The following is a 25784-nucleotide window of genomic DNA, read 5'->3' on the forward strand; positions in this document are numbered from 1 at the left end:
AAAATGCACCTGCGAAAAACCACCACCACAGCCATTCTAGAGCAGGGTTTCCCAAACTTGTAGTCCAAAAACAGCTGGAGACCCAAGTTTGGGAAACCCTGTTCTAGAGGGGGGGGGGGCAAATCCTCTTCAGATGCATAGGCATAGCCAAGGGAGTGCAAGGGGGCACCTGAAATATACTCTGAGTCGAGAGTGGATTTCATGCTCTTTATTCAGCTCATGGTGGTGAGGAGGAATGGAAGTTCCCCCAAAACTGCTTTATATACATTATTTACACAATGGGCCCCACGTGATTGGCTAATTCTGGGATTCTCTAGTATGCCAATCAGGTTGCGGATTCACTTCCACCTGGAGCTGGATTGGGTAGCTCCTGTGGACCAATCAGACTGCTGCATTCTGGATCCTATGATGTTGATAAATAATAATAATAATAATAATAATAATAATAATAATAATAATAATATATTTATACCCCACCCATCTGGCTGGGTTTCCCCAGCCACTCTGGGCGGCTTCCAACAAAACACTAAAATACAATAAGCTATTAAACATTAAAAGCTTCCCTAAACAGGGCTATTGTTCTAGGACCAATCAGACTGCTGCATTCTGAATCCTATTGTTCTAGGGCCAATCAGACTGTCGCATTTTGGATCCTATTCAACTCAGTACTCCTATTCAACTCAGTACATAACAGCACCCAAAATCAAGTTAATAAAAAGAATGAATACTAACTGAGGTTCCTCCACCCCCTGCGCGCGCTACGCCCATGTTCACATGTGTTATTCACAGCAGGCATTAATGAATGCAATTAAGGCAGCTGTCAGCCGCAGGAGGCCGCTTGACCACCGCCTAGCGATTCCCAAACGCCCCGCGAGGGGATGGATTGAAGTACAGTACTGCGTGGCGACAGAATCAGGAGGCGGAACGCTTCGGCGCGGGAGTTGATTCCCGACCGGACGGCTTTGGCTGAGAGGCCGCAGTGGCTGCGGGGGAAGCTTCCGCCTGACGCGCAGCAGCGGCGCCGGGGTTACGGTCGGCGTCGGTTTCGGTCGGCGGGGGGCGCCAAGCTGCGGAAGATGTTGCTGGTCCTGTCGGAGGAGCATAAGGAGCACCTGGGCTTCCTTCTCCAGGTGGAGAGCTCAGGTACGAGCTAAAAGACCATCCGGTTAGGATTGCAGCCCAAACCTACCCCCTTTTTTGGGATGCGCGCATTTACCTGGAGACACATCCCACCGAAGTCAACGGGGCTTGCTTCTGACGTGAGTTTGACACGGGTCAGGATTGCCCTGTCGGTGTTAAGCCCCGTTTCTTTCAACGGGATTTGCTCCCAGGCAAGCGTTTATGGGATCGAGCCCTAAAAAGTAAAAAAACCCCAACTCTTCGAGATTAGGGGATAAAAGCTGCAGTGCTTTTCTTTCTTTTTAGGGGCGGTGGTGGCAAATAACACCTATTAGTTTTCCAAATTTTTAACAAACCAACGCCAAATTACATCGAATTTGATAGAGGATAAAACGCTGCAGCCCTAACCCCAGCGACTGTGCTTGGCGAATTGTTCCTAATGTCTGAAGCTTTATGTCCAGTGGTTGGCCTATGCTTTTTAATTTATTTGCTGTTGTGTTTATTTTACTTGTGCCACTAAATATCGGACAGTTCAATAATCTTATTGTAGAAGAAAATGTACAGTACTTATAAACATTGCAAACATGAAGAGGGAAAAAGGAGAGGGTATTTTTAAATTTTATTTTTGTTTATCTAGAGAGACCTTTAAGTTAAAGCAGTTATTTACCATTGGCTACTTTTTATTGTTTTTCAGCGTGGTTTTAAACAAATGAGACTGTAATTTTGATGGTGCTATACAAGTAAGAGAGAAAACATACATGCCTGCCTCGTAGTGAAGTTGTAACTTTCAGTAATATGTATATTTTAATCGGTGTTCAACATTTTGTGAATGTTGACTACCTGACATTCATTTTTAGATGTGCTATTAACATGCAGTTGAGTTGAAAGTTTAATATTTTTGTTGGAAGCCACCCAGAGTGGCTGGGGAAACCCAGCCAGATGGGTGGGGTATAAATAAATTATAATTATCATCATTATCATTTTATTTATTTATTTAAAAATATTTGTGTAGGTCAACTGCATGCATACTCAAACACGCACACTGTAAAAACCACTTAAAGAAATTAAAGCAGGTAGCCCGCCATGACTGAAAATGCTTTTCTTGAATGGTCGGCATAGGAAAAGTTTTCAGCCAACTCTCTAGGAAGAACATCGCTCCAAAGTGCTGAGCCGAGTTCAGGCCATTGAATTCAGTGGGATTTGCCATCTTAGAAGACACGGTTGGGATTGCAGCATTATCCTCAGTGGCGGACTATGGTCTTTCAAATTTCAGTGGCATCCTGGGTGATGCCAAAATTCGGCGTCTCTCCTCCCCGCTCCATCTCTCTCCCTCTGTGGCATCATTGTGGCAAAGGTAACCACCAACCTTCTGATCGGCAAGCCCAAGAAGCTGAGTGGTTTAGACCACAGCGCCACCCGCGTCCCGATTATATCATTGTGGTACCCCTTGTGGTGCCCTCTTGGTTCGTCGCCCAGTGTGGGCAAACTGGTCGTGCTCCCCTAAATCCACCTCTGTTATCCTATACAGCACTTAAGGGTAGTTATACCAAACTGATACAGTTTGCACAATAAACCTAGCTTTATTTCCCCTACAGTACCGCAGTTGTATGTAATAGAAATCAGCATTGATTTGTGGATAAATTTGTTCACTTTACAAGGTGTTTCAGGTTTGGGCCTGTGTGGAGCTGAGACTCGCTTCCTCCCCACCTCTATATGTTTGCTTTATGCATTTTCTGTGTGAGCTTATGATTAGCTACGGCTTTTAATAGTAAATATTTATGTAGGACTTTTGAGCTTTCTAAGTGCTTCACATACTTTATCTTAGTAGTATTTACAGTAGCCCTATAACATAGGTCTTTATTATAATGCCCCATGTTGTTGAGGAAGCCCAAGGCAGCAAACACGCAGCTGGGCTGTGACCCCCAAATTCATAGAGCAGAGGTAACATTTCAGTTAATAACTTCCCAGTTCACATTCTCAGATTCTTAACCTGACGTTATTGGGCAGGCAGGTGTGGCTGTCACTGGCATGTATCTCCCTGTTAAAACATGCTGAGACATCATCTCACTTGGTATTTCCCTGCCACAATTCACTAGCTCCTCCTGCCTGGTAGTGGAGAGATGTCGAACGTGGTGACATCAGGCAAATATTTAGAGATGGGGGTCTTCAGCAGCCCCATGTCCCTGTAACAGCGACTAGGTATTTATATATTTTTAGTAAGCAAAACCTATGTGCCAATAAGTAAATAAATAAGTTGTTTACGTAAAATACTAATTTTTAAAATAGAGATTAAAAACACATAATAAAATTATCCAAATATAGGTAAAACCATCAATCCTTAGCTGCTACACAATGGAAATCTCACAACTGTAATAACAAAAAATGCATTTCTTTACATTCACAAGGACCAGAAATTTAGGATGCATGCTTTAGTACTCTGTCCATTCCTGCTGACTCTTACTACCATAAAAATTGCCATGTGTTTACACATATGTACATGTTAGTAACACAAAGCGTTTCTTTCTTTCTGTTATTTTGTAGAGATAAAAACTTCAATAAAAATTAATAATTATAATAATAATTATAATAATAATAAAATGCTTATGCAAAAAAAAAAAAAAAGCCCTGTGGAAATTAAAAAATGTATTCACAATTTACCGTAGGCTGAGATAAGCCGTATTAAGTTGAGCTACTCCTAATGAAGTCTGGTTTTCTACACCCAAGCCATCATCTAGTTTCCTGGTTCTGCAAACAAATCTTTTTTTCTTTTCAGTTGTCAATGAATTCTGCAAACAAATCTTCTTTCTTTTCAGTTGTCAATGAATTTGGCCGTATTGCACTGGAGTTCCTAAGAAAAGGCACAAACCCAAAAATCTACGAAGGAGCAGCAAGTAAGAATTTGAGAAGTGTGGTTGAAGGGCAGTATTTTCCAAGGGCCTTGAATCAATACACTGCTAGACATCAGTCCAATTCAGAGATAACAATGTTGGTCCAGCAAAAATTGGACCAAGAATAGCTGTGTTTTCACACAAAGGTAAACTAAGGTACTTGACTCAGTTAACCAAACTGTGTGCGTTGCTCCTAATGACACTTGCTTCGCTCCTCCCATGGTAAGAGCATGTATATAAACCAGGAGGGGAATAGCTTACTGCTTTAGCCATGCCTGACATTGTGGTTTGTTTAAAGCAGGGATGGGAATTTTTTTTGGCTCCATGGGCCAGATCCTTATCAGCATCAGCCTCAGTGACCAAATTTGAAAGGTGAGCAGGGCCACCCACCTGTCAATTACACTGTGTCATTATGATGTCTCATGGTTGACAGATGGGCAGTCAAAATCCCTTGCTGGAGTGATGTTAAAATGAGGCAGGTGAGAAGCACTTCAGAAAGCAATTTGCCTTGTTGAGGGCTTACTGATTAAGCATTTTTTGGAGTCAAATAAATCATCATCTTTGATTTGAATGGAACATGATGACACCTGTAGCTTCCTCCAGTTATTACAAAGGAGCAACAAAACTGAAATAATTCCCTGCAGATTTGTCAGGCTGTAGTACCTGTGTAAGCTCAACTGAAATGAACTGAGCTTTCATTGGTGAAGATGCAACACTTTGCGGGTTGCTGGTGTACAAGTTGATCTGTGCCTTTAGAAAAGAAATGGTGCTGTCTTAGCACTGTTTGCCATGAGAATGTAGAGGAGGAATAGTGGCATGTTTGAATGCTTCTATGTGAAATTTTTTTCTTTTAGACTCCTTCTCCCAGACACAAGTTTCCACAGGTGTGGAATTTTGACAGAGGGAAACGTGGAATTATGCTGTCTCCAAGTGGCATTCTTAAGTGGCACAGTCCTTGGAGCACTGTGTCACTTACTTTTCTGAACATATAGGTTGGTCCTGGGTCTATATTGTTTTTCTCAAATATTTGTTAAGATGATGCTTGTTTACATTTCCCCCCCTAATAGATTCTGAAGAGACAGCAGCTGTAGTACAAAATGCATCAAAGATTAGTTAAATCTACAATACAAGCACTATTTACTAAGGTCTCTGATCTCCCATAATCGTCATGTACACAAGTGGAATATTCTAAGCTAGAGGCCTCTTTTTGCCTCTACTTTCCATTATTATATACCATATATAGTACAAGGATATGCAGACTAAGTGTGCTTCGATTTGCAACCTATTTTTATTTGAGATTTATTTGCATGTATATTGTATTGGATCAGATCCCTGTTTGATGTTCTCTCATTCTGCTTTTCAGGAAAACTTAATGTTAGTAGTGAAACAATTCAGCATGGTGTAGAAGGATTAACATACCTTCTCACTGAGAGCTCAAAACTCATGGTAAGTGTAACTCACAGTGCTCTTTGTGAGCTAGGCAGATGCTTTGAACTTCTTACTTTCTTGGATATGTGGGTTGGGGGCAGCGGCAGCGGGGTGTGTGTGTAAATAAAGGTCACAGTTGAAAGCTCAGGAAAATTAGTGCAAACTCATATTTTGCTGCATCCTCCATATAGTGTTGCCAACTTCTTTTATATCAGCCCCTTCTGCTGCTTATCAGCAGGCGTTAATGCTTATCTCCACATTGTGAAAACTTCACCTGCTGATTTCTACTGATGTGGGGTGGAGGCGGTAAGAGAAAGAAACACTGACAGGACCAAGACTTAGTGCTACTTTGGATATCAGCTTTCAAAAAGATAAAAGCCATTTTATAAAATCTTACATATATTAAGAGGATTAAATCTGAAAAATTCATTCGGTTTCTTCTGTATGATTAGGTTTAGTTTCTATTCTAGTTTCTGCCCAGTGTATCAAAATGATCATCTGACCATGGATGTCATAAATGAGATGCACCATATACACATTTGGAATAGGAGGGCATGTACACATGGTAAACTATGGGTAATATCCAGTGTTAGATATAGAATAGAGCCGTTCAAACAGGGTGGATTTGATTTAAATCAAATTGATTTAAATCACTAGTCAGTAAGACTTGATTTAAAACATTTTTTTACAGAAAGACTCATTCTTGCTGGTATAAACTTAATATTTACAACCAGATGAAGGTTTTATTTTTGGAATGATAAATTTTCAGAGTAGTTTTTACAGTTATTTCAAAAATTACTGATTTGGTTATACTATTAGAAATACATTTTTTTTAAAAAAACTCATTGATTTTTATCCACCCTGCATTCAAATCAGTGGACATAAATAACCTTAGAGTATGCTTTAATTGGATACCGCCCAATATTTCTGTAAATGGTGTTGCATTATAAATGTTGTGAATTACTTTCTATGTTGGCCTCTGCTTCCTTTTTCTATTTGCTATTAATAGACTGCAGACAATCAATTCTTACTAAATGATTTCCTTTCACACATATTTCACAGTTGGAAATGCAATCCTTACACAAATTTACAAAGACTGTGAGCAGAGGAAGGGCCATCGCTCAGTGGCAGGGCATCTGTTTTGCATGCAGGCTTAATCCCAGGCATTTCCAAGCAGGGCTGGGAAAAGGCTACTACTGCCTGAACCCTGGTGAGCTGTTGCCAGACAGTGTAGGCAATTTGGAGGCAGATGGACCAATGCTGCAACTCACTATATGGGAGTTTCCTATGTTCGTAAGTAAAACAGTAATAGAAGCAATCAGGAACTCAAAGATTCTATTTTTAATTTTTAGATATCGGAGATAGATTTCCAAGACTCTATACTTGTACTAGGATTCTCTGAAGAACTGAATGCCGTATTGCTTCAGCTGTATCTTGACAATAGGAAGGAGATCAGAAGTATTCTTACTGAACTAGCACCGAAGCTGCCTAGTTATCACAGTCTTGAATGGAGACTAGATGTGCAGGTAAGGGTGAAAATCTTTATAGTGCTGTTTACATTTGGCATGACACAAACTGCTAAAGGCAATGGTTTCAAAATTACAGTGGCAGCAGTAGTATTATTCATACAAATTTTTGCATACAGTTGTTCATGATAGAACAGTAGAAAGCGACCTGCACAGTTAGTTGCCCAGTGATTTACCAGCACAACGCAGCCTATTTAGGCTTCCATGTACTTTGAAGCTGTACTTTAATATTAAGACAGAATTTCCCATCTCTGTATCAGAACTAGCTCAGACAGTACGCCAGTGTTCTGTCTGGTTACAGACAATTGTATTGACGTTTTATGGAACTGGAACATTGATTTTGAAAGCAGCAGCTTGTTGCTAAAATTTGCCATTAAAAAAAATGAAAAATTAAATCAGAGGACATTTAACAAGCTATTGAAAATGTAGCTTAACAAAAAAAATTAAAACAGAATTAGGAAACTGGGAAAAATGTCGACTTTAACAGAGCCAGTAAGAGGTCAAGTATGCAAATTAGTCTGTATAATAAAAATCAGCAAACAAATTGTGTGGAAAGTTACTTGTGAGCTGAGTGTAAGGGTGACTCGCATACATGTACAAGCACATAGGTGTACACACACACCCCCTTAAATGTTCACTATCACCTTAAGCATTTTACCCTGCTCTTTAGCTGAAAAGCTTCCAGAATATCTTACATAAGGTCAGTAAAAGCAAGAAGGCTCCCACCTGCATATGTAGGTACTCTCAAACAAGTCCCCCAACCCTATGAAAGGACTTGTGATCTTCCTCAGATCTTCTCATCTTCCATATCCTCCTTCCCACCTCCTTTATGTTACTGACTCCATGCTAGAATGCAGCCTATTATGAACCTGTGGCAACTGTAGCTGGCCAGGCAGGTGAGGGGAGTGATCCGTGTTCCAACCTTCCCTGGGCTGAGTTTAGTCTTAAGCCAGAAATTGCCAACCAAAGGCACTGATCTGTTTTTGAAATGTTTATCCATTTCATCTTGTTCCTCCCACACCAGAAGAGGCCTAATAGGGAGCATTTCATGTGGTTAGTCAAGCTCAAAAAATAACACTAGTTCCTGGAATCCCCCCCCCCCAGTTTAGTTTATTTGGTCTACAGACCATAAACTTCAGATACAGCATAGGGTTATCAAGACAGCTGCAGTGGGGTGGGAGGCTATTTGCATGTACACCAGTTGTGCCTTTTAAAATAAGAGTATTACAAAATCCATGAACAATAAAAAAGTAATATTTTAAAAATGCAGGCAATTTGACTCAAAATTCATCCTCCCTTTGTGGCCTAGTTTTGATGGCTACAGTAAGGAACTTGGCTATATTTTCAGTAATCATGGGGTTGGAGTCAGCCATGAAAATTGAAACATAAAATTAATCTGAATTCCCCAAGTATAAGGAAAGTACTGGGGAAGTAAATCAGAATCCTATATTTCTAGAAACATTACAATATAGAATGAAGTCTTCAATGTAGGCAAAGCTTATTTACCTTCAGCAATTTCGGCTGCCCCTGGCTTTGCTTGATAAATATGCTGCTTTTGGCTAAAATTTGTTTATAAAAAATTTAACACCTTTGGCTATTTACTACCCCATCTTCTGCCGCTGGGATTAGAAAATGCATGCAACTAGTAGCATTAAACAGAGATCTCTAGATCTCAGTTTATAAATTTCATTAGCTTGGGCAAAAGGGATTTCTTCACCACTGTACCTTGGGTCTACAACCTAGCACTGATTTTCTTCTAGACACAGAAGTGTCTTTTCAGCAGTTAGGTTCAGTGCTTTGCCACCAGCTGTTATGGAAGTTCTATTTACCTGGCTGACTTGGCACTTAAGAATTTGACTTTGCAAAAGTGGCTCAGTTGAAACATTATCCCATGTAATGTTTATAGGAATATACGACCCTGATTTATTTCTCCAGTATTTCCCTTACACTTGGGGAACTCCAAAACTAGGCCACAACTGTTAAAGTAAAGGTGAGTTAGGAATCAAAATTGTTGGTATTTTAAATTTATTTTTATGATACATTTGATTGTTCATGGGTTTTGTTTTACTTTAAAAGGCCAAAATTATAACAATGAAGATAATAGTGTTTGGTTCTTATTTTAGTTCTTAACCCAGTATATCCAATTGTCCTTCTGAATCAAGGGGTGGATATCATAATGTAGTAGGTACACACTGTAAAATATATCTATATTTCCCTGTTGAATTATGAATGCTGAGAATTAGAATGCTTTTGTTAATTGCTATTCTTAGCACATCTCTTCATTTTAAATCTTACTGAGTTTTCTTTTCCTCACCTCACTATTTACATAGCTTGCTAGCAGAAGTCTGAGACAGCAAATTAAGCCTGTTGTGACTCTGAAGCTCCACCTTACTCAGAATGGAAACCAAACTACTCAAATATTACAGACCGACCCTGCGACGTTGCTTCACCTGATTCAGCAACTGGAACAAGCTTTGGGAGAAATGAAAACAAATCATTGTAGACGAATAGTGCGTAACATCAAGTAGTATTTGCCATCTCAGTAAACTTATGGAAACCAGTGTCGCCAAACAACAGTGCAACTGGACCTGTCAAAAACTTTTCCTCGGCCAAGTTCTTGAGATTACATTTAAGGGCTGAATTTGCTTGGGTGCTAATCTAGTAATAATGTCAGATGCAAATTAGAATAATCATCATAATCTAACCAGACATCAATATTAGTTGAACATGTGAGCTTTTCTAATTTTATGTACAGCTGCCTTTTGCATAATGTGCTGTACAGCTTATTGGTATAATGACCAAACATTTTTCCTTCTTATCTTTTCTGATCTGAATAAAGAAACATATACAGTAATATTTTATATGTATTTGTATTCAGGCTAATTTCTTGTAATTACTTTTTTAATTTTTGGGCCAGCCGCTATTCATACAAAGGAGAAATTCTTCATCCCCTAAGTGCTGGCTGATGTTACTACGCAAAAGGAAATAGCACCAACTTATGGTCAAAATTGTTGTTGTGCTTGAAATAAGCAACCATGTTTGGTTCATACAGGATGTCACCTCCTGTGCGTGAGCTGACTTGAGAAGGATGCCCTTGGATAACATAACATTGCAACAGGAAACCTGAAAAAAATATCACTATACCGAAAAATATTGCGGTGTGGGATTTGCTAGCTTTTTCTATGGTATAAACAGCACGTTATTCATGGAAGCGCACGGGCAAGGCAACTGGGACTGCTCACATGTACAGGGAAAAGCATTGTTACGAATCAAAGCACTTAACAAAAAAAGTGCCACCAACTTGCACAGATTGTTCAGGAGGATACTATGGTCACAGGGCTGGATTAACCATTAAGCAAAATAAGCATGTGCTTAGGGCATCTAGGGAAGGTACAGAAGTTTTCCATTGCTGGATTTACCATGGACCGTATGGCGCAGCTAAACCAGGTTCCACAAATAAATGTTCCCATAATAAATGGAAAAATTGCATACATATATATGTAATAATAAAAATAATACTAAGATAGTAATACTAACAATAGTAATAGAGATTAATGATATGCCTTGATGTTGGGAACACAACAAAATGTAGAAATTTGCTTTCATTTTTTTTTTAACATTAATAATTACAAATTGCTCAGCAGGGCATTCATTTTCTCAGCTGAGGTATATTGAAAACCCCAGCAGAACAACTATGCAACAAGGCAGGCTGGGTGCCTTAACTCGTATTAAGTATAGAAGCAGATGTGTTACATAAGATTTGTTTTGAGGATCTGATCAAAGACTATGCATTTAGACAAATTAGAATCCCCGCCCCCAAATTAAATAAAGTGGAGGTATACACAAAATAAAGATCATTTCCCATCTTACTATAGGTTTTGTTTAATTTCTAAAAACAAAAGTTAATTTTACGGTTTATTATTGTTTATATTTTGAATTAGATATATATGGGGGCACCAAAATCTTTTAGGTGCTTACGGCCTCTAAAGGTCTTAATCTGGCCCTGCATGGTCAGTGGTATTAAACATTCCCGAGAGATCAAGTAAGAGCTACAAGGTCATACACACCCCACTCCTGAAGGCCTTCTATCAGGGTGGCTAAGGCTGGTTCTATAGGGACGCGGGTGGCGCTGTGGGTAAAAGCCTCCGCGCCTAGGGCTTGCCGATCGAAAGGTCGGTTGTTCGAATCCCCGCGGCGGGGTGCGCTCCCGTTGCTCGGTCCCAGTGCCTGCCAACCTAGCAGTTCGAAAGCACCTCCGGGTGCAAGTAGATAAATAGGGACCGCTTACTGGCGGGAAGGTAAACGGCGTTTCCGTGTGCTGCGCTGGCTCGCCAGAGCAGCGATGTCACGCTGGCCACGTGACCCAGAAGTGTCTCCGGACAGCGCTGGCCCCCGGCCTCTTGAGTGAGATGGGTGCAAAACCCTAGAGTCTGTCAAGACTGGCCTGTATGGACAGGGGTACCTTTACCTTTTTAAGGCTGGTTCTATCCCAAAACAGTGCCTGAACCCAGAAGGACAGAAACCAGAAGGGTTGACAAAGTTCTCTGGAAATGGGTAGTAATAGCAATCCTTTTCTTGGGGAGCAAACTTAGTTCTACAGTCATGTTGTTGTTGTTTAGTCGTTTAGTCGTGTCCGACTCTTCGTGACCCCATGGACCAGAGCACGCCAGGCACTCCTGTCTTCCACCGCCTCCCGCAGTTTGGTCAGGCTTATGTTTGTAGCTTCGAGAACACTATCCAACCATCTCATCCTCTGTCGCCCCCTTATCCTTGTGCCCTCCATCTTTCCCAACATCAGGGTCTTTTCCAGGGAGTCTTCTCTTCTCATGAGGTGGCCAAAGTATTGGAGCCTCAACTTCACGATCTGTCCTTCCAGTGAGCACTCAGGTCTGATTTCCTTAAGAATGGATGCGTTTGATCTTCTTGCAGTCCATGGGACTCTCAAGAGTCTCCTCCAGCACCATAATTCAAAAGCATCAATTCTTCGGCGATCAGCCTTCTTTATGGTCCAGCTCTACAGTCATACCTCGGGTTGAATATGCTTCATGTTGAGCGCGTTAGAGTTGTGCTCCAAGGCAACCCGGAAGTAACGGAGTGCGTTACTTCCGGGTTTCGCCGCATGCACAGATGCTCAAAATGACATCATGCGCAGAACCAGCGGAAAGCGACGCGTGCGTGTGCAGACGTGCCGTCGCTAGTTATGTTTGCTTCTGGATGCGAACGGGGCTCCGGAATGGATCCTGTTCGCATCCTGAGGTAACACTGTACTCTTTTGATTGGCTGAAGGTAGGCCACAAGGCTTTTCTATGCAACGTTGCTCGGGACAGAAAGCAAAGAAGCAGGTGCAGTTTCTATTTGTTAGCTATGGATACCCTCAACTACAATGGTACCTCGGGTTAAGTACTTAATTCGTTCCGGAGGTCCGTTCTTAACCTGAAACTGTTCTTAACCTGAAGCACCACTTTAGCTAATGGGGCCTCCTGCTGCTGCCGTGCCGCCGGAGCACGATTTCTGTTCTCATCCTGAAGCAAAATTCTTAACCCGAGGTACTATTTCTGGGTTAGCGGAGTCTGTAACCTGAAGCATCTGTAACCTGAAGTGTATGTAACCCGAGGTACCACTGTACTTAAAAAAGCAGAAGGCAGCTAGCAACCCTCAGCCCCATACTGAAGATTCAAGAGATCATTGGAGGTTGTGCAAGTACAGTGGTACCTCGGGTTAAGAACTTAAATCGTTCCGGAGGTCCATTCTTAACCTGAAATGGTTCTTAACCTGAGGCACGCTTTTGCTAATGGGGCCTCCTGCTGCTGCTGCGCTGCTGGCGGGTGATTTCTGTTCTTATCCTGGGGCAAAGTTCTTAAACTGGAGCAATCACTTCCTAGTTAGTGGAGTTTGTAACCCGAAGTGTCTGTAACCCAAGGTACCACTGTAGTACCCAATCCGTCTGCTTCAAAAGAGAAAGAAAATATATAGGTACGTACAAACGGGTGGGGCATGAGAACATCCCAGTTGTGAATACTGAAGCAGCTACCAGTTATTGCCCAACCTGAACAAAACGAAAACTGGATATAGGGAACAACATACCAAAAGCAAATTCTCTATAGAGGTGTTAAAATCTGAGCTGCTTACACAATGCTTGATCCCTGCAGAAAGCTATCTCTGGCAGGTCCCAGAGCTTTTTTGCCATGCATGGCTTTCTCAGAATTCTCCTTGGTTAGCATACTTCGCTGTTTTGAAAAGGCCTGTTTGCCATTGTTGTATTTTATTTCCCAAGCCAGGTCCCATTCGTTACCAAAGTGGATGACAGGTTTCACTTCTGACTTCCTTTCTGTCATGAACAGGAAAGAGGTGTCAATTGAACATCAACTTAATAAGTACAGTGGTACCTCGGGATACGTACTTGATTTGTTCCGGAGGTCCGTTCTTAACCTGAAACTGTTCTTAACCTGAAGCACCACTTTAGCTAATGGGGCCTCCTGCTGCCGCCGCGCCGCCGGAGCACGACTTCTGTTCTCATCCTGAAGCAGAGTTCTTAACCCGAAGTACTATTTCTGGGTTAGCGGAGTCTGTAACCTGAAGCGTCTGTAACCTGAAGCGTCTGTAACCCGAGGTACCACTGTAATATGCAAGAGCTCTAGAGGAAAATAAGCAGAAGCTGTACTGCGTTATATTGTGTATTGTGAGTTGTATGACTTTGCTCTTTGTGTTAAGACCAGCACCACAGGTAACATGATAGACTTGAGTCAAATAAATAAAAGAATATGTTTCATGGGCCAACACAGCTATTTTGGACTTGAGAGAGTGCTTACCATTGCAGTTTTTAAAAGGCACAATCTTAACCATTCAATGCCCTATTTAATTCAATGGCGTTTACTCCCTGGTAAATGGGGTTTGGATTACAGTTTTAGTAGATGAAATCCAATGGACTGATTAAGCACGGCAGTATCTTTGCAATGGGCAGGGGAAAGAAGGGGAGAGGCTCCCAATCGAAGCATCAGCACTGACGAGCTATAGAAACCCTCCACATATCTTTTCCTCTTACACTCACCAAGCACCTGCGGGAACCTGCACCGGGGGGGGGGGGACACGGGGGGGGGGGACACACATTCCTACCATGCCGATTGCGATGCAACTCTCAATGGAGGATCTGTCAAAGCCTAACCCTGAGCTGTGCTCAAACTCCTTTTTGCATATGAAAGCCCCACTGAATATCTGAGGAAAAAGCGGCCAAGTGCTTCAGGGAAGTATTTAATGGTAGTTTCGGCCAGTCTGATAAAGGCGAGGCCGCCCCCAAACGAGCGACAGGGACGGACTGGTTTTCTGCACGGTACCCCCCTCCCCCCCTTGTACGATTCCTTATTAGGGAGAGTCCCGCAGGAAGCGGTGGCACGCTTCCTTCGCCCGATGTATTAGTCATAACCCCGCTGGATTTCCGTCCAAGATCCCCGTAAAACTCCCTAAACCCACCCCCAGGAGGCTCCTCTAGCCCAGCTGGGGGGGAAAATAATCCAGCAGGGTCCGGCTCTCAGCTGAGCCGTGGGAGGACTCTCAGTGGGTGTACCGTGTAATCGGGCTGGTCCCAGACACTGAGCTCATGAATAATGCAGCTGCCAAACTTTCTGCGCCGCCCTGAGAGTTTTGGGTAACTTTGTTTGGGATAGTCCGAAAGCAGCCGCCGCTGCCGCCACTACCACGGCGGGAAGTACTCAGCTCTTCAAGATCCGGACCATGGGTATGTGAACGGGAAAGGGGACCCCCTTCCCCTCTTTCTCCCCCCGTAAAAGATCGCTTTTCTGCCCACCCTTTAAGAAAAATCAGAAACTTTTTTTTTTTTTTGCGCTCGGCCAGGGAAAGGGAGGAATCTTCGGTCAGGCCTGGGAACCGAACGCTGGCGAGACCCCTCTGGAAACCCCGGCGTTCGAAATCGGAACGTTCGCGGGAGCGCCAGCGTTCCGAATCAGAACGTTCAAGCCCCTCGGAAGCTTTCACTCGAGCCTCAGGCCTCCTCTGGAATTCCGGGCGGCGAGGCTGAGCCCTCCTTTCCTCCCTCCCGTGACAGCCGCGGCTGCAGATCTACCCCCACCTCCCCAACACACACACACCAACTAGTCCTTTAAAGGAGCTGCTTTCTTAAGAGGGAATTGTAACAAATCTCTGCAGTTGCAGCGGGGAGGGACAGCAAAGAAAAGGAAAAGTTGCATAACTTTCCGCCGGGGCCTGACTTGGACGTGCTTCATGTGTACTCTGGAAGATCCTGAGAGATAAAAAGTTTTGGGAGGGAAGGGACGGCTGCCTTGGAGCCGCCGGGGCCTCTGGGGAGAAGGGGAAAGGAAAAAAAAAAGGGCGCTCGGATAAGTTTAGCTTTGGAAGGGTTTGAAGAAGCTTATCATCATTATTTGCATCTCGTGTCTCGGATGACTTTCGGGTCTCTTTTGGACCCTCACTGCAAAATACTTATTTTGTGCGACGGGGGTTGGAAACTGGCGATTTAAGAGGGCGAAACCCCAGAGATCTGCTCTAGAGACTCGACTTCCCCGCCCCAAGTTCGGGAAAGAAAAGTTCGGGAAAAGGTGGCGAGAATGAACCCTGCTGGCGTCCCTCCCCCGCCGGGGCAGCAGGTGATCCATGTCACGCAGGATCTGGACACCGACCTGGAGGCTCTCTTCAACTCGGTCATGAACCCCAAGCCCAGCTCGTGGAGGAAAAAGATCCTGCCGGAGTCCTTCTTCAAGGAGCCCGACTCGGGCTCCCACTCCCGGCAGTCCAGCACCGACTCCGGCAGCCACCCGCCGCGGCTCAGCACCGCTGCCGTCGGAGCCCACCACGTCCGCTCGCACTCGTCGCCCGCCTCCCTGCAGCTGGGCGCCGGGGCCGGGGCCACCCCGAGCCAGGCCCAGCAACATGCCCACCTCCGCCAGCAATCCTACGACGTGACGGACGAGCTGCCGCTGCCTCCCGGCTGGGAGATGGCACTCACGCACACGGGCCAGAGATACTTCCTCAAGTAAGTCTGGGGAGGAAATAGCTTGGGAGTTGGGGGAGCGGGAAGAATGAAGGTTTGGGGGCTGCTCTTGAGTGCAGGGAGGCGACTCAAAAGAGTCAGGGGCAACGCTAGGCCTGGCTGGGACGTGTAAGATCAGTGGTGGGGAAAAGGACGGGCCTGGGAGAAGAGGACCCCCCCTCAGCCCGAAGCCCCAGAGAGTTGCTGCCAGTCCGAGCAGGCAGTACTGACCTATAAGTGGGGCCAAAGCTTTGACTTGGTATAAGGCAGTTTCTGTGTGTAGTCCAGTGTTGAGAAATACAGGTGGGTCTGTAAAGATAGACAAAGACTAAACAGTACATCTGAGCACTCTCATCTGGTGTAGAGTTTTGTGCTATTTCCTACATGGAAATTACCTCACACAAATCCATGTGTGTTTCATGGACTAGGACTTTGGAGACCAGAATTCGAATCCCCACTCCACCATGAAGTGAAGTCACTCTCAGCCTGACCTACCTCACAGGGTTGTTGTGGGGATGAAATGAGGAGGGGGATGAAATGAGGAGGGGGAGAACTATGCAAGCAATCCTGAGCTCCATGGGGAAGAAGGTGGGATATAACCTCAATTTTTTTAAAAAAATACAAAAATACACGAAAGTGACCATTGTTGGTGAAGGAGTTTGCATCTGCTCAGAGGAACTTACCTTTATCATTTATTTTCCTTCCTTTCCTTCAAGGAGCTTAAGGTAGTGTGCATCATTCTTCCACCACCCAGTCTCATTCAAACACCTCCCAATTTTATCCAAGCTACAACCCTGTGTGATAGGTTAGGCTACAATGGTATAACTGGCCCCAGGTCACCCAGTGAGCTTCACGGCTGAGTGGGAATTTGAACCCGGGTTTCTCCGGGCCAAGTCTGACATGCTGACTGCTACACTGCCCTGGTTCTCAGAGCGATATCTTTGATACCTCAACTTTGGCACAGAAAACAGGGCTCACCCCCCTAGGGCCAGACTTGAATCAACTCTTCATGAACCTCTTCATGCTTCTTTTAATTCCTCTGCACACATAGCAGGTGTGCACAGTTGAAACCGGGAGTGAAGGACCCCCTGAGAAAATGCCCTCCTGCGAGCCCCCTCCGTTGCCTGTAGGGCCATTCATATGGTGGGTTTACTAGGAGCAAGCAAGAGGCAGCATCTGTGATAGGTGCTTGTGAGTCACCTTCCATTTTCACGTCCTTGTGTAATGTGCCTCTGGGACATTGTGGGAACATGAAAATAATTGCTTTACAACTGCCACAGCTCAGGTGGGCATCAGCGCTGGTAGGCCCTGCTGGGATGTGATGTGCAAGCGAAGGCCTCTTTCCCTGCTAGGGGGTCTCAGGTGTGTGAGGACTTGGACTAGATGCTGCTGCTTAGTGCATGCTTAGGGACACTTTGATTTGGCTGAGTTGTACCACTGAAAACTGATTCTGGGCTTAAGTCCTTGGGGGTGAGCCCTGGAACAAATCAAAAGCCACAGTGTAGCCCATTGGAGTTTAACCTCTTTGGAAGCAAGTCAACGGAAACAGTACATTTGACTTTACCGCCAATATAAGTTGAGGTGCTGCAACAAAATCTTGAGGTGTGGCGTGTCCACGTTGATGTCTCCAGTGGCTCCACTCTATTCCATTCCTCTTCCTCTCATTTTTTTCCTTGCCCTGCCTCCCAGCAGTCAAGCCAGCATTCCATACCCGCTTGAGTTGTTCAGTTCTCACTAGACTTCTTTTTTGAGTGGGGTTTCCTCCCCCCCCCCGCCCCCGCCGTTGCTGTTTGGGGGAGTGGGGTGATGGTGGACAAGCTTGTTCAATTCTTTAATTTCCTTGTTGATGTCGATGGGCAACTCCTTCTGCTCCTGGGAATGTCTTAAAAATAGCTTCTCAGAGTGAAACAGGAAGTGGCCTATCCAGACAATGGTTTTATTTTACACTTTATATGTGTGTGTATATATATGTTTGTGTCCCTGTCTTCCTGTTCCAGACACTCTATTCTGTTCTCACTCCCCTCCCAGCTGGCAGGGATGTTTTCCTTCCCACCCTGCAACCTCCTGTCTCTCAAAAGTCTATGCTACAGTTGTTATGGATTTGTTTCCCTCCCTTGCAAATTTTCTCATATGCATTTCGGGGTTATCTTCAGTCTGCTGATAACTGTCACTTTTGCATAAATTGTCCAGTCTTCCTTACATGAACACCAGAAGGCTCAAATCAGTATGATTAAATAGAAATAATTCTTTGCGCAGTACAGGTTCTGCACTACTTTGTAAAGGCAAAAATAATATTTAAAAGGATATTTTTTTAATCTGTGGATTAAAAAAAAAGGAGTAAAGAGAGAACAGCATTATTGCTGTTATTCCAGATAAATTATTTTTGATAAAGGAGAAGAGGCTTTAAAATATGTCCTGAAATATACCAGAGAAGGTGCTAAGGTTAACCCTAGGAGCTCCTGGCCTGTTTCTAACTGTGTGCTAATACCATGGTTTAGTGTAACCTGGACAAACCATAAGCTGTTAACCATAGGGCATACCTTGGCTATACTGTAGTGTGTAGTTAGTCTGGAGAGAGTTAACCCATCAGCTAGAATTGGCTTGCTAAGTGGAGTGGAGTTGCTATGCTGGCTTTCTGGCAGGAGAGTTGATGTTGCTTATCAGGAGGGAGGTCGGCGCAGTGCAGCGGCACTGGCAGGAGCACTGGGTTGGCTCTGCTGGTGCATTTGTGCTGCACCAACCATCCCATTTCCTTGCTGCTCTCTGTGCCAGTAAGCAACAGCGACCCACCTGTCTGGATGCTAGTGTCATGGCTCTTTCCCACCTGGAGAGCCACTTCTTCCACCAGCCCAGGTTCGGATGACAGGCTAGGCCAATCCACGGCTTGGCTCAGCACAGCAGCAAAATCACCAGGGCAGAGCAAAACAGCTGCAACCTGCTCTCCCAGAGACTGTATGCCTGCAGTTTTCCCTTAGCATCACCTGCAAACAAGGCCACAGTGTGATGGGAAAATGGATGAAAGGGGCCTTTCCCAAAGCCATCTGTGTGTGGGTAGAGAAACAGGAATCTAAAACACGGGCAATCTGTATGGCCTTCAGGGCCTGTGTGGGCCCCAAAGTCAGTTTACACATTGAGATAAACAAACATGGGAGGAACATGTTTATAGAGAGCATCGCTATGCTGCAGTGAGGGAAAAGAAGGGTGAGATAGGGAAGGGATGAGAGGAGCACAGCCTGAATTGCACCCTCGATGCTCACATGTTGCTCAGAAGTAAGTTGCTTTGAATTCCATCATGGAACAACAGACTGTGGACGAATGCTACAGAAGAATCACAGGATCCTTGTGAATTCTGGGCTAGGGGGATGCACACCATAAATCAGCGGCAGAGCCCATGCTTTGTATGCGGTGGGTCCCAGTTCAGTCGCTGGCCTTCCCAGTTCAAAGGACATTGGGAAGCCAATGGTGGGAAAGGCTGGAGAGCCACTGCTAGTCTGAGCTAGTCCCCGCTCCACATGTAAAGATATGGAGCTCACTCTCAAGTTGTAGTGATGGCCGCCAACTTGGATGGCTTTAAAAGGTAAAGGTAAAGGGACCCCTGACCATTAGGTCCAGTCGTGGCCGACTCTGGGGTTGCGGCGCTCATCTTGCTTTATTGGCCGAGGGAGCCGGTGTACAGCTTCCGGGTCGTGTGGCCAGTATGACTAAGCCGCTTCTGGCGAATCAGAGCAGCACACGGAAATGGCGTTTACATTCCCGCCGGAGTGGTACCTATTTATCTACTTGCACTTTGACGTGCTTTCGAACTGCTAGGTTGGCAGGAGCAGGGACTGAGCAACAGGAGCTCACCCTGTTGTGGGGATTCAAACTGCTAGACAAGACGACTGGCCACATGACCCAGAAGCTGTCTGTGGACAAACGCCAGCTCCCTCGGCCAGTAAAGCGAGATGAGCGCCGCAACCCCAGAGTCGTCCGCAACTGGACCTAACAGTCGGGTCCCTTTACCTTTTTACATGGTCCCAGATTTGTGCTGGGATCTGTGTGTGCACTTCTAAGTGACCCAGATACATACCCTGTACCACACAGCGTGCTTTTTTTTTTACTTGTGCAGCTCCTTTCCAAGCAGAGGATGTGTTGAGGAAATCTGCTTTCCGCCTGTGCATCGCTCTTGCCAGATGGGCATTTGTGGTAGTCTGTCAGCATTCGTCAGCGCTTTGCGAGGGGATGATTTCAAACTCTGGAAACAAATATCCTGAGCGTGATATTTCAAGAACACATTTGCTAACTCCCAAGTGTGCCATCGAGAGTATTTTCACGTTGTAGCTCCCAAACTGGATTGCTACGTTAAAAGTGTCTTTTGCCTTTACTGTGCGTATTTTTAAAAATACAAATGGCAGCCACTGGGGAACTGATGATGATGATCAAGGTTGCAGCTGGCAGGGAGATGAACTTTAGCTATTCCCTTCCCTGCTGTGGTCCTGGAAGAAATTGCCTCTCCGGAGCTGCTATTTGCATTGGGAAATCTCCCCTCTGTGCAGCTGCCATTTGCATTTTAAGTGCACATTAAATTAAAATACATGTTTAATGTTGTGTTGGTTCCATGTAACAGCCACACCTTGTCCTCCAGGGCTGCTTTGGGTGCTTGAAAGACCCGTGTGGGAGTAGAATACAATGACATCTGGCCTCTTGAGTAGAAAGTGTTGGCTAAGATGCAATCCTATGCATTGTTACCTGGAAATTAGGGCCATTGTGCACAGTGGGATTCATTTCCAAGTAAATATAAGGAGGATTCATTGGTTATTGTTGTTTTCTCTCCAAAAAATAATATTCATAGTGTCATTCAACAAATGTTTCTCCTATTGACTTCCACAGAGCTTGCTCCCTGGTAAGTGAAGTATATGCACTTTCCCGAGAATAAGCATCATCGGTTCAAATACGTATATGACTGTACTGTAAGAAATTTATTGTGGCATGGACCAGTGGCTGCTTCATCAGATGGTACAGTAATGAAATCCAAAAAGTACATGGTATCTATCAGAGCACAAAAAGTGTGCAAAATAAAGCACAGAGAGCATTCTACTTCCCTGTTCACTTCCCCCCATGCCCTAGCACCACTGTATATATAAATTTCTTCCAGCTGAGAATAAGGCATCAGGCATCTAATGAAGTGGGTTTGTACCATCGGAAATGTGTTAGTCTTTAAGGTGCTGCAAGACTCCTGCTTATTTTTGTTGCAATAGAATAATTCTGCTACCACTCTGGATGCAGAATTGCATCCTCTGGATGTGCACTCTGGATGTTTTCTCCAATGGGAGACAAGCTCTCACTGGAAGAATCAAGAAGTGGTGGAAACCACCACCAACAACAACAACGGCCATTCTGGATGGCTTCCAACACATAAAACATGAACTCATGCTGTTTGAAATGGTGTACAACACGTTGGGGTAGATCCAGTGGTGCAACATAATCATTTGCATGCTTACTCGGTAGTAAATTCCTCTTGTGTTTTAATGAATCTGACTCCCTAGTAAGTGTGTTTAGGACTTGAGCCTAAGTTAGTTGAAATGAATGAATCAAGTTAGGTCTGACTAACAGCACAGTCCTAACTGTGTTTACTCAGAAGTAGGTCCTACTGAATTCATTGAGGCTGGCTCCATTAAGTGGGGTTAGGTTCACAGTCTCAGTCCCCTCTGAAATCTATAGGTGTCAATTTTGCTGAACTCAACAGTGCAAACCAGTGCAGGTCTACTCAGAAGTAAGCTCCATTGTGTCCCGTGGGACCTGTTCTCAAGTCTGTGTGCATAAGATCCAACCCACTAGCCTTGAAAAAGGTTTTAGAGGCTTGTAAAGCAATTTGTGTTTATATTAGGACACTGGTTAGTTCTCAAATGGTATATATTTCCACTTGCAAATAAAAGAAAGTGGAGCTGGAACTTTGTACTGACAATAAGTCTTGCTTTGCTTTGTTTACCCAGGACCAGCTGTGACTTATAGAAATCACAGTTTTGCATGTCGGTTCCTGTGGAGATTTTTTGGCGATGACTGTAAGAAACTTAAGTAGCCCCAGGACCACCCTAAACTGTAACGCAACACCGGGTCTCAAAAGTGGAGGGTGGAAAACAGACTTACAACAAAGCTGCGTGTGTTTACCAGGAACGATTCTCCATTGGTATTGGCTGTACTTGGCTGGAGATGTTTAGATATTTAACAAACCTTGAACAGTCACTGGTAAAACAATAGTGACCGGCAAGAACTGGAGGAAAACAAGATTGGCATTACGTTTGGCTTACCTGGCGCAACTCCAAAAGGTGCAACTTGTTTTACATTTGAGGGCTGGGAGCTCAGTATTGCCTCTGCCCCCCTTTTGAACATGGGAAACTTGGAAAGGAGTGGTTAACACACCTGAAGAAAGGAGACCCGGAAGATCTAGGAATGGTTGGATTAAAATTTCCCATCCCAACTTTATTAAAGACATAATTGATCCAGATGCTTTCTTGTGCCAGCTGAAAATATTTACACAAGTTTTCAGTAGAAGGAAATCACTGTCAGAGTGTATTATAACATTATATATATATATATATGCTTATATATATATAAGCAAATATCTCACCTCTACGGGGAGGAAACCTTCCAGCTGACAAGAACCTACGAGAACACCAGCCTGAAGATGACGAGTGAAACCTCGTCGAAACGTCGCCTAGACACCCCAACTTTTACACGGGAAGACACCCGAGGACACCAAAACCTGCATATATATATATATATATATATATATATTTGCTTTCGTAGATTTTCACGGGTACAGGAATGCAGGTTTTGGTGTCCTCGGGTATCTTCCCGTGTAAAAGTTGGGGTGTCTAGGCGACGTTTCGACGAGGTCTCACTCGTCATCTTCAGGCAGGTGCTTTCGGCTTCTTGTTACTGGAACAGAGCAGGATCTCAGTGTTTGAGTTCCTATAAATACTGTTGAGGAGGTGTGGCCTCCAATGTTCTGGGCAGAGAGGAAGTTCCCAGGCTAGTGTGCCTTTTCTTCTTTTGTTCCTTAATTGCTTGAGGGATATCTTGAGTGATTTCTTGAGTGATATCCTGAGTACCACTTAGGTGGATCATTAGATGTGGCTTTAGCAACTAATCCACACCTAATGACCCACCTAAGTGGTACTCAGGATATCACTCAAGAAATCACTCAAGATATCCCTCAAGCAATTAAGGAACAAAAGAAGAAAAGGCACACTAGCCTGGGAACTTCCTCTCTGCCCAGAACATTGGAGGCCACACCTCCTCAACAGTATTTATAGGAACTCAAACACTGAGATCCTGCTCTGTTCCAGTAACAAGAAGCCGAAAGCACCTGCCTGAAGATGACGAGTGAGACCTCGTCGAAACGTCGCCTAGACACCCCAACTTTTACACGGGAAGATACCCGAGGACACCAAAACCTGCATATATATATATATATATATATATATTTCTGCAAAGGTCACCGAATTTTTGCTTCCTGAGAATCTCAGTTTTCATTTTTTTAAAGCAAGTTTCTAGTTCGTAAGAGTGTGAAAACAGTCTTCTACAGCGGAAAAAGAAATTGATAGTGCACCTCTGTATTTGCCAGTCAATATTTGCCAGTCAATAAAACAAAAGCATCATTGTATAGTTAGTCTCAAGTTATAGTAAACATGTATACATTAGAATAGCCTCAGAATGACATCTTACCCAGATTTTGTGGCCCGTATAAATGTTGCAAATTGAACACTGTTCCTTTTAACATTGTTTTGCTTAATCTGTTTTGGTCTGAAGTACTGAGGTACCTTGGTACTCAAACAACTTGGCTCCCGAACAAATCGGCTCCCAAACACCGCAAACCCGGAAGTAAGTGTTCTGGTTTGCAAACGTTTTTTAGAAGCCGAACGTCCAACGCTGCTTCCGCTTGAGTCCAGAAAGCTCTTGCATCCAATCGGAAGCCATGCCTTGGTTTTCAAACTGTTTTGGGAGTCAAATGGACTCCCGGAATGGGTTAAGTTCGAGAACCAAGGCACCACTGTACTGGTTTTAAGCCTGAAACTGCTTGGTAGCCAGCAAGTGACCTGGAAGATCATCTCCTGCCACTTGTGTGTGTTCTGACCTTAAGATCCATTTTGGAAGCCCTGCCTCACCACGTGGTGAGCCAGGTAGCTACCAAAGCAAGGGCTGTTTGGCTAATGGAACACCCTTTGTAAAAAAAAAAAAAGTTTTCTTAACATACCGTTTCCAACATTCATATAACATAATATCTTATGCAATATTTTTGACTGCTGTCAGCTCCTCTGGTGATTTTCCGTTTATTCTGCATTTCCTAATTTTTCTATTACTCTTAATTATCATTAACTAATCATTTTCTTCATTGTCTTTTTTGCAATATTTCAAATAATCCTCTTTTACAAAACTTCTTGCAATCCTACTAGCGTAATCTGTTCCTTACAATTACTTTTCAAATAGGTTGTATATTTACTCCAGTCTTCTGAGAATCTCTGGTCCCGCAGGTTTCGAATCCTTCCTGTTAATTTATCTAGCTCTGCATAGTCTGGCTAGTGGCACCCCTAACAATGGAATACCCCAGAGAGGCTCACCTAGTCGGGGGCGGAGGAAGGGGGGTGCGTTGGGGGGGTTCACTCCGGGTGTCACCACTGAGGGGGATGACAAAATGCTGGGCAGCACTCACCGCAGGACCTGCAGCGCACCCGAGCCACACATCTCTCCTGGCTTGGGCGCGCGCAGGCTCTGCGTTGTCCCAAACTGTCCGCCTGCCGCCTCCCCCTCAGCTGTAGGGCGGCTGAGTGGGAGGAGCCAGGCAGATTCCTCTGAGGCCCCACAGGCCGGTGGTGCTGCCCCTACGGGCAGCTGGCCCCGCCCCTGGACACACGCCGGCTCAGGCACCCAATCGGCTTGCTCTGCTGCTGCACCTAGTGTTTCTCTCTGGTCTTTGGGGCACCAATCAAATACCTTTTTCTTCACCCCCGCCTTCTAATTGTATGTTAGGCCACAGCAGCCCGAGGTGAATTTAAAGTAGCCTAATCTGATCTGTAAACTGTTTTGCTGCCTCTGTGCAAAGAAAGCCCTTCCCCACTTCCAAGGACTGCATATCGGTTTAATGATCATGCACTGTGCTTTTAATATTCTTTTGTTTGTAAGATGCACGGGGATACTTATTGATGGACAGCTATTTACATTTAAACAATGCATGCGTTTAATAACCGACCAAAATATATTCATAATGTTGCAAGAAGGAACATAACATTGCAAGAAGGGAGGGAGGCGACTTTTTATTTCCCTTTTGCGTGCTTGAAATCTTTTTCTGTGGGTCCGTGTAGGAGTTTGTTCTCTCTCTCTCCCCCCCCCCCCCAATTTTACCTTCCTGTGACAAGGAAGGGTGTGAAGCAGCAGAAATGTCCCGGTTTTGCCTCAAGCAGTTTCCAGACATTGCTGCTCCTGTGGTTGGGAGTTCTCCCTCTGTCTGAATCTGCAGGGCTGCTTGGCAAAGGAGTCCGTGGCTTGTGGATTTCTGCCACAGCGGCTTCCATGCTTCTGGAAATGTTGGCAGCTGAGTTTTGTGACTGAGTAGCTTGCCCGCTGCTGTGTTGCTCCTGTGAATGTAGAGCTTGGTATGACCGCCGGAACTGCAGAAATGCGTGCCAGTATAAAGTCTGGAAATGGCCTTTGGTTGCAGTTCAGAGGCTCGGCCTGTTTGCTTAAATTCTGCCAGTCTCCCTTATACAAGATCTCATGTAGCAGAGGGCTTCAGTCAGTCTGTACTGCAGATCTACAGTGGTGCCTCGGGTTAAGTACTTAATT

The 25784-nt window shown here is 44.4% G+C and overlaps 2 protein-coding genes across 2 annotated transcripts in view; both read left to right on the forward strand.

The window, feature by feature from the left end:
* Positions 1-968: 968 nt before the first annotated feature.
* Positions 969-9822, forward strand: COMMD2 (COMM domain containing 2). Its single transcript, XM_028731275.2, has 5 exons — positions 969-1143; positions 3933-4010; positions 5371-5453; positions 6788-6961; positions 9292-9822. The coding sequence occupies exons 1-5, from the start codon at positions 1077-1079 to the stop codon at positions 9487-9489; spliced, it is 600 nt and encodes a 199-aa protein (XP_028587108.1). The 5' UTR covers positions 969-1076; the 3' UTR covers positions 9490-9822.
* Positions 9823-14454: 4632 nt separating this feature from the next.
* The window catches only part of WWTR1 (WW domain containing transcription regulator 1), an 89942-nt gene continuing 78612 nt past the window's right edge, over positions 14455-25784 (forward strand). Inside the window, exon 1 of the mRNA XM_028731273.2 lies at positions 14455-15965. Within this exon, the coding sequence (XP_028587106.2) occupies positions 15541-15965 (425 nt within the window). The 5' untranslated portion in view covers positions 14455-15540. The remainder of the gene's footprint in view (positions 15966-25784) is intronic.

This window comes from Podarcis muralis, chromosome 6 (genome assembly GCF_964188315.1).
Source record: "Podarcis muralis chromosome 6, rPodMur119.hap1.1, whole genome shotgun sequence".
In the NCBI taxonomy this organism is placed as follows: domain Eukaryota; kingdom Metazoa; phylum Chordata; class Lepidosauria; order Squamata; family Lacertidae; genus Podarcis; species Podarcis muralis.